At 35.9% G+C, this 9,297-nt stretch overlaps 1 protein-coding gene across 1 annotated transcript; it reads left to right on the top strand.

Moving 5' to 3' along the window:
• Positions 1–3,365: 3,365 nt before the first annotated feature.
• LOC141646998 (uncharacterized) lies at positions 3,366–4,093 on the top strand. Its single transcript, XM_074455026.1, has 2 exons — positions 3,366–3,688; positions 4,015–4,093. The coding sequence occupies exons 1-2, from the start codon at positions 3,366–3,368 to the stop codon at positions 4,091–4,093; spliced, it is 402 nt and encodes a 133-aa protein (XP_074311127.1).
• Positions 4,094–9,297: the final 5,204 nt, after the last annotated feature.

The raw sequence follows: 9,297 nt of genomic DNA, 5'->3' as shown, positions 1-9,297 counted from the left end.
GGCCATGCTCGAATGTTGATTCGTTTATCAGTTAAGTTACTCTCTAGTCGGGGAAACCACTCTTGATTATGATCTCTTGTAAAATACGACCTTTGTGAATACGGATTTGCAAATTGTTTTACATTGAGTGGGAGAAATTTTAGGATATGAGAATCGGTTATCGCACATACACTTGTGAGGACAAGTGGGAGTTTGTTGGAGCTTGTGTCCTCCACAAATTAGTGTGATAACATTTGTAAATCTCTTACAGGTTCACAAAGGTATACTTCGTATATTTAATCAGTTGATTAACGTTTACCTAATAACGGTTGGCTTGCTAGAAAGTTTGACGTTATTATCATACAGATGGCGGTGATCAACTGGTCCCTAAAGGTCACACCTATAGGATGTGTTTGAGAGATGTGGTTATAGAAATATGATCACATTGATGCCTAATATGACTAAACAGTTAGTCAATGTGTTGATGAGACAATTATTTAATGAAGATTAAATAATATTAGTTGAGACGAATTAACTGTGAATTCGTAAATTAAATATAATAAGTTATATTTAATTAAATGTATGTAATTTTAGCTTGGACGAATTAATCTGTTAATTCGTAATTAAATGTAATCGGTTATATTTAATATCAACAAGTTGAATGTGTCATAGTGGTAATAGTGAGAGTATACAAACCAAGAGGTCATGGGTTCGATCCTCACTAGATGACAATTTAACACATTTTATACATTTTTTGGAATAACCAAAATAAGGAAATAATACTCCTTATTTCGGTTATATGGGCCGAAAATAAGGAAGAAAAGATCTACCCTATTACTAACCTAATTCACGGTTTAAGTAGGTTAGAGGGAGATTATTTTTAGACCTAATTTTTCTACTCATTCTCTTGCCTCTTCTCATCAGTAAAAAACACAAAAACCAAAATTTTACAGAAAATTTTGGATCGATTCTAGCATAATCAAAGGGCATATCTCATATCGTCTTGGGTGCAACTGATAGGCGAATATCTATTTTGATATTGTTCTTAGGCCGTATTTGCTAGGACCGAAGGTTACTTCTTAATCCTTTACTTTTGTTTTGCAATTTAATTTTATGACTAGTAATCATCTCTTTAGTATTCGTTATAATCTTTTAATATTAAGGAAAATATACAGATTATTTCCCACACTAGGCTCGATCGAGGATCCTATAGTTTCCAGAATTTTCCGCAATTTCCTTAAGTCGGTTATGTTTTACTATAAATACCTAATTCGTACCCTATGTTTATTTACGCTTTATTTTTACCTAGCTACGTACAATTACCCTAGAAAACTCTCTAAAACTCTTAGTTTAGTTTAGTTTAGTTTAGTTTATTGTTCTTACTTTCAGATCTAAGCATTCCTCTATTACGGTATTAATCTTTCTTCAATATTTATTTAATTGTTATTGTTCATCTTTTATGTTAGCAATTATGTCTTTCATTCATATTGTTATTGTTATTCCTTATAGTATGCGTAGCTAAACTTATAATCTAGGGTGAATGGGGATCTAGGTTGTTAGAAGGGGAGTTAATTAATGAATTGATAGTTAAAATTGCTTATTCATTGTTGTTCAGTTTATTGTTCTTCATCTAGTTAGTAAATTACTAGACAGGGTTAATTGACTAGTATAGCGAATTGAGACTTTCACTGACTGGTTAGAATCAATATAGGTTGTGATAACTGAATAGATATAATTTAATGATAACGACTGCAGGTTAAATTAGATCTAAAGGGATATTGAATCGACCGATCATATAACCTTAAACAACATAATTAGCTCTATCAATGAATTAAACCATACCCCGTATAACTACCTAGAGAACCTAATCCCTAGACTCTTTAATATTATTGAATTTGTCTTTATTTACATCACAATTAGTTTAGAAATCAAACCAAACAAACTCCATAAATTTGTTACCTTTAAGATGAACTTAAATATAAACAAACTAGATTAATTAACTCGCCTCCCTGTGATTTCGACCCTTTCTTGCCACTAGCTACCAGTTAGTAGTAATTTAGGATTTATTTTGATAGGCCAACGACTGAAAATAACCTTATCAATTAACGTGCACGTCCTACTCGAAGTGGGAAACTTCAAGGAGTGACCTGGGCGTGAGACGGCCTCCCGAACCGCCTCACTCTCCTCACCACCACAACTCCACCAGCATCCATAATATGCAACACAATATGCCAAGTATATCACTTTCACATGTATAATGAATACAAAGTATGCCCTTTCACCTATATGATGAATGTTAAGTATGCCATGACTTTATATACCAACAATTACCACAATCCATTATGACACAATTACCAATTCTCATGATATGATGCAATTCCAACAATTACTATGAAATTAACAACAATAAAGATATGCAAGCATTCATATTATCAAGAACTGAGTAGGAAAATCCTGCCTTTTAGCAAATCTCCAAAAACAAGCACAAACACTAGAAGTCCTCCTCTATGAAGTCTCCTCATACAAATAATCAAGCAAATCCTACCACAAACATGTCCTACAACAATTTAGTACATATAATTCCTTATTACAACTATCTAATTACACAAATTCCCAATTAAACACCCAAAAGACAAAATTCCCTATTTCCCCAAAATTCTAGGGTTTGGGTAACAACAAAATAGATTTAAAGAGTAAACAAAGACTCACAAGATGAAAAGGCAAAGAAAACGGTGAAGGATGATGTCAAATCTTCAAATACAAGGACGAATCTTCTCAAAAGATGATGGGAATGTTCTAGAGAGGATTTAAGAGGCTTGAAATGATGTCTAGGGTTCAACTAGAGAGAAAAAAAAAACAATATTCACGGGCTTATATAGCATTGGCCCCAAACACGAAATCGAATTCTGCAATTGTGGGCCTTAATCAGAGCACTTGGTCGAGTACTCGGGAGCACTCAGTCGAGTGCACTGTACTTGGTCGAGTATGCCAGTTACTTAGCCGAGTGCCACCTAGTCAGGACCTGGGTTAAACCCAGAACGCACTCGGTCACCTCTACTCGGCCGAGTAAGTGCCGCTCGGTCGAGTACTTTGCTATACTCAGCCGAGTGCACTACTTAAAATCAAGGGTATTACACAATGACAATTATGAATGATTTTTTAAGGAATTGAAAAAGGTCCTAGGAGAGGAAGATGGTGATGGGTGGACTATAATATCAGATCAACATCAGGTATTTGTTAATTAACTTAATGTTCACTATTTGTTAACTAACTTAATGTTTATTTGCTTGATTATTTGTATGAGGAGACTTCATAGAGCATTTATTATACATTCTTTAGGACATTAGGACGTCCACCATGACTAGATGGTGTCCAAAAAAGTTAAAATGGAGAAGAAGACATTGACAGTATGTCCTATAGTTCAGGCCAAATTAGAGGAAGCCAAGGAGAAAGCTACCGATTACTCTATTTTCCCATCAACAACCACCTTATTTCAGGTGAAACAAGGCATAGATGAGGACAATGTTGATTTGGTTACAAGGACATGTACTTGCAAGAGATGGGACTTGACTGGTATCCCATGTAGTCATGTTGTAGCTGCCATCTTTGATATTCATGATCAACCTAAAGATTATGTGGGTGATATATACAAGAAAGAGGCTTATTTGAGGAGTTATAATGGTTCAATTGCCCCGTGTGCTGGCCAAAGGTTGACACGACTCACATAACATAACAAAAGAAGATGAGATGATAAGGACAAAGTTGTTGAACCACCAAAAAAGAGAGGAGGAGGGGAGACCAAGGAACATCAACTCACAGAGGGAAGAAGTGGCTACCACATCTACCCCCCACCATCCTGTAACTACACAACCCACAAGAATTGGACGAGGTGGAATGATGATAATGGCAGAAAGAGGGATAAGTAGAGGAAGGGGTGGTGGAAGAGAAAAGCTAAACTCATCTACTTATCCTCTACCTGTTGTTTTTTCATTTCATAAATTCATTTGCATGATGCTTTTTCTGTCATTTAAACAGATACCTCGTGGACTTGGTGTTTTATTTGATGACGGTGAAAACGCATACACCAATGTACCAGGAAGTAAAAGAGGACTAGTTAGCATCAGTACAGTTGAGGGACCAAGTACTCAGGCCACACAAACATCAATTAACCACCTATGAGAAGAGGCAAAGGCTATGCATGGAATGACCAGCTGTTATTTGTGAAGTTTATGTTGGATTATTTCATAATTTTTGGACAACCTAGCTGGTATTTGTGATGTCTATGTGTAATATTTTCAAGTTTTTGGACCGAGTACTTAGGCTGATATTATGTATAATAAAAAACAACCAACTTCATTTTGGTTTTGGAATGAACATAAATGGAATGACAAACATTCTCTTTGAATTGAAAACAAACATTCTCCTTGTATTGAAAACTTGAGTTCATTACATATTACTTCAGTTGGATTTGCAAAAGGTTGAAAACATTCATACACATACATCAAACATTCTTACACATACACTAAATTGCAAAAACAACCCAGAAAACCAACAATGCATACAACACTAATTTCCCGCTTCTCCTATGCTTCTTAATTTAAGAATTTAATTCAACCTCAGCTGTCTTTAACTTTTCATTCTTCGTCTTCATATTCTTCAATTTCTCTACCAACATCTTCTTCTCTAAGTCTTCATTTTCTGTACACACATCCGCCAATTAGAAAAACCCACAAGTATTGTTCTACAATTCAATTAAGATAAAAAAAAATTGGATTAATTAAGATATACTAAAATTCAATTAACATAAAAATAATGAAATCAATTAACATACCGGCCAAAGTGAACAGCTGTAGAACCATTTACCCGCATTTCTCCCTTATTCGCTAACTTCAACACTGCCCCGATATTGTGTTTGAATAAAACCTTGTTTTCGAGTTTTGAACCACATGAATTACATGAGAATGCATAAGAACTTTTTCCCATCAATTTGGGAAAAAAGGGATGGGCATAGAAGAATAAGAAGAACAAGAAGAGAGAGGGAGAAAGGAGAAGGGAGAAGAAAATTAGCAGAGAAAGAGAAAGAGAAAGAGAAGTGACCGTTGTAGAGGGATGAGGAGATTATCAGTAAAAGAAAAAAAACACTTAAATAGTGAGGCGGGGAAGTGGTGATTTAGCCCCATAACTCTTTACAATTGTGAAATTAACCCCCATAACTCTCAATTGAAGTCATTTAGCCCCATTACTTATACATAAAGTGAAATTTGGCCCCAAATCAAAATCTCATCAAAATCTCAATGTATAGGGGGTGTCACAAGAGGTATACAATATATACTAAAATCATACGGTGTATATACAATCTAATATACACTCAGTGTGTAACTTTTCTCTTTGCATAATTTCCTCTTTGTTATTTCAATTACTTTATTTCCATTACAATCGATTCTCTGATCCTCCAAGAAATCTACTCCACTGGAACTCCAAGCTCTCATATACAACAATAATGGCTTCCGTTGTGTATTCTTAGCTCCATTGCCCAAGGGTGATCTGCAACGCTTTAAGGAACTCGAAGTGCCTCAATAGCTAAACCTCAATTTCTACCCCAAATCTAATCTTACCTTACTCAAGAGGTAATATATTCTGGTTATTATCATTTAAATCGTCTTATTTTGTTAGTAAATTAGATTAATTAGAGAAATGTTTATGTTCATTATTTGGTGTATTGTATGGTTGTTCAATATATAGACATGTATTATCCCATAGATTTTCCGTTTTTGTTGTACATGGTCATTCAATTCATTTTTAGGCGTCAAATTCATAGTGTCTTATCTTAGTGTACTGTACATGGTCATTATTTTGATGTACATGGTCATTCAATTCACTTTTACGGGAGGTGTGCAAGGTCCCTTATGTGCTTTGGCCACCATTTTCTTATACACTGATGCAGCGGGTTTATGAAGAAACAACTATGTATGGAAAATGTGAAAATGGAATACGTATATGGAGATTATAAGTTTTTTTCTTATTTTTTTAGGGAGATATTAAATAAATATTGATTTCAAGGGAGATATTAGATACAATTTGAATTGGGGCCAAATTGCACTTTATGTATAAGTTATGCGGCTAAATTACTCCAATTGAGAGTTATGGAGGTTAATTTCACAGTTGTAAAGAGTTATGGGGCTAAATCACCACTTCCCCGAATAACGAGGAGAGAGCAAACCTGAGGTAACCGGTAAGTTTTTTAAGTGAGTTTGTTATTGGAAGGTATGTTGTATATGATGGATTTAATTGGAATTACTGATAGGATGGAGTAATTTAAGCATGCCACCCATAGGATGAATTATTCTTATGATATAACCCAATATAAAATTGAACATTTATAACTATAAAATATATATTTTATTAAATTTAAATAATGTGTCCCGTGTCCTAACTTGATGGGATGTCGTGTCACGTGTCCATGTTCGTCCGTTTTGGTGCTCCCTAGTGTACTATTTATACCTCAATATAAGATGAATAATATGAAACTCTAACAAAACAAACTTTTTTTCTCTTAATCATTGATCCGAAAATGACTCGGATCCGAAATAACCTAACCCATTAAACCCGAAAATGCCCAATCAATATACCCGATAAAACACCCAAAACAACCCCACTCCACTTGTATGAAGCCGATAATGTGACAGATCCAAACTGACCCGACCCAAATGACCTGTTACATGTAAGTGTAACTGGTAGAGCTGAGCAAAAAAAGTTTGAACCGTATTTTTAAACTGAAACCGAACCGAAAACCGAATTATGGAGTCCGAATATTCGTTTTTTTTTCCGGTGCGGTAACCAAACCGGATTTTTTACTATAAAACGGAGCGGATTCGGTTGTAGAAAATCGAAAACCGGAGACCGGTTTTTTGTAGGGTAATATCCGTATAATACCCTTAAATTATAGGACTATAACGTAAATTTAATATGTAATTTACTGTCATGAACGAAAAACAACAATGAAACGATAAAGCATTAGAAATAACCTTGGGTCCTTTGAGATGCGGCCTAAGAACAGAAATCAAAGTAGATTTCCTCCTAATCGATACACCCAAGACCGTCTGAGACTATGCCCTTGTGCTAGAAATGTATTCTCTAATTGCCTTGCAATATTGAGAGAATTGATGTGTGAGTTTTTCAGATGTGAGATCTAAGTTTTTTGAGAGGAAATGTTCTCAAAACCCTAATAGTTTTACAAAATGAAAATTGATTAGGGCAAAAGGAGAGAAAGCTCTCCTTTTGTTGCTTGGGTTCGGCCGTGAGCCTCAATAGGGGAGAGTGGGCTTTCCACTTTCTCTTATTTTTAACTCGTGGTCCAACTCGAAATTCGCTAAATGTATATGACGGGTTTTTAATTATAAATCGTCATCGGTTATCGGTTATTAAAACATCAACTAATAACACGGATTAGTTGAAATATTAATACATGTCCGACAAAGACAATATTGTATAATTAATTCAATATACATCAATTAAATATAATCGTTAATATTTAATTTACGAATTAACTGTTTAATTCGTTTTAGCCATTATTATTTAATATGGATTAAATAATTATCTCAACATCGCGTTTGACTAATTATTAGTCAATGACTCCGACTAACTGCTTAGTCAACTTTGGCATCAACATGACTGTATTTTCATACCGTCACATCTCTCAAACGTATCCTATAGGTGTGACTTTTAGGGACCAGTTGATCACCGCCATCTGTATGACAATAACGTCAAACTTATCTAGCAAGCCAACCGTTATTGATAAACGTGGACCAACTGATTATAATACAAAAGTATACCCTTTGATCCTTTTAGAGATTTAAATGTTATTGCACTACTTGTAGAGGACACCAGCCCCAACAAGCTCCCACTTGTCCGTACAAGTGTATGTGTAATAACGTTATCCGCACTAACTGGAGGACACAGCTCCAACAAACTCCCACTTGTCCGTACAAGTGTATGTGCGATAACCGATTCTCATATTCATTTAAAATTTCTCCCACTCAATGTAAAACAATTTGCAGATCCGGATCCACAAAGGTCGTATTTTACAATCGATCTGTATCAAGAGTGGTTTCCCCGACTAGAGAGTAACTTAACTGATAAAACGAATTCGTATTCGAGCATGGCCATGCATTTCGATTCTGACTCCTCGAGTGGCCCCGAGAAATATCGAGTACACGATAAAGGCTGAATATTTCCTTCAACTCGACTCCTTCCGAACTAAGCACAGCATAAAATGACCCAGAAAAAATCTACTTGGCCCCCTGTTACGGATGACCGTGAGAAAGAAACCAAAGTCACCCAAAATCTGCCTTAATCTCAAGAGACAGTCGATAGTCAAAAGAATCGACTCTTGGGATCACCATGGAGGTCCTATCCACGACCGGGCACCGAATGTTATAAAACATTTAGGACTCCACGTCGATGTCACAATTGTGTCCTACGAGATATCCGTATAAATCGCCTGTGATTGGTGGTCAACCTTTTGACTTATGGCTCGTTGAACCCACCATCAACCAACGTCACAAAATAATTACCTTGAGTTATCAGCTCACGTGGGCAATTAAGGACCAAAAATATAATGTTTGTTGAGTTCACTTTGTGGTGTTCAAAATTGTCGTACAAATCCACATGAAAAACAAAATATATAAATATCAAACGATGATGTCGTATAGAGTACATAAGGGAATGAATCTAATCCATAAAAGAGTACTACAACTTAGGAACACGTTTAATTCCCATGGAATTAACATGCCCTTCATGCTTATCTTGTCGTAATGGTTTAGTGAGAGGATCTGCTATGTTATCATCTGTAGCAATCTTTTCTATCACTACTTCCTTTTGCTCCACGTAATCTCGGATTAGATGAGCTTTCCGTTGTACATGTCTAGACTTGTTGCTAGACTTTGGCTCCTTAGCTTGGAAGATGGCACCTCTATTGTCGCAATAGATGGTGATCGGGTCATTCGAACTAGGCACTACGGATAGTCCTTGTAAGAATTGACGCATCCATATCGCTTCCTTTGCAGCTTCAGACGCGGCATAGTACTCGGACTCAGTCGTAGAATCTGCTGTAACACTTTGTTTGGAACTCTTCCGGTGATCTGCAGCGCCATTAAGAGTGAAAACGAATCCGGATCGAGATTTGGAGTCATCTCGATCCGTTTGGAAGCTAGCATCTGCGTAACCGGTTCGCATATAGCTTTTGATCGCCTCCATAAGTCAATGCCCAATCTTTAGTCCTCCGTAGGTACTTAAGAATGTTCTTGACAGCCATCCAAT

Source organism: Silene latifolia, chromosome 1 (genome assembly GCF_048544455.1).
Source record: "Silene latifolia isolate original U9 population chromosome 1, ASM4854445v1, whole genome shotgun sequence".
In the NCBI taxonomy this organism is placed as follows: Eukaryota; Viridiplantae; Streptophyta; class Magnoliopsida; order Caryophyllales; family Caryophyllaceae; genus Silene; species Silene latifolia.
This window is presented reverse-complemented; position numbering and strand designations above follow the sequence as displayed.

Bases quoted from the DNA above. Each gene is read 5' to 3' on its own strand.
- LOC141646998 (XM_074455026.1), top strand. From the start codon at position 3,366: ATGGAGAAGAAGACATTGACAGTATGTCCTATAGTTCAGGCCAAATTA. The intron at 3,689-4,014 runs GTTGACACGACT...TCATTTAAACAG, and splicing joins GCCCCGTGTGCTGGCCAAAG to ATACCTCGTGGACTTGGTGT.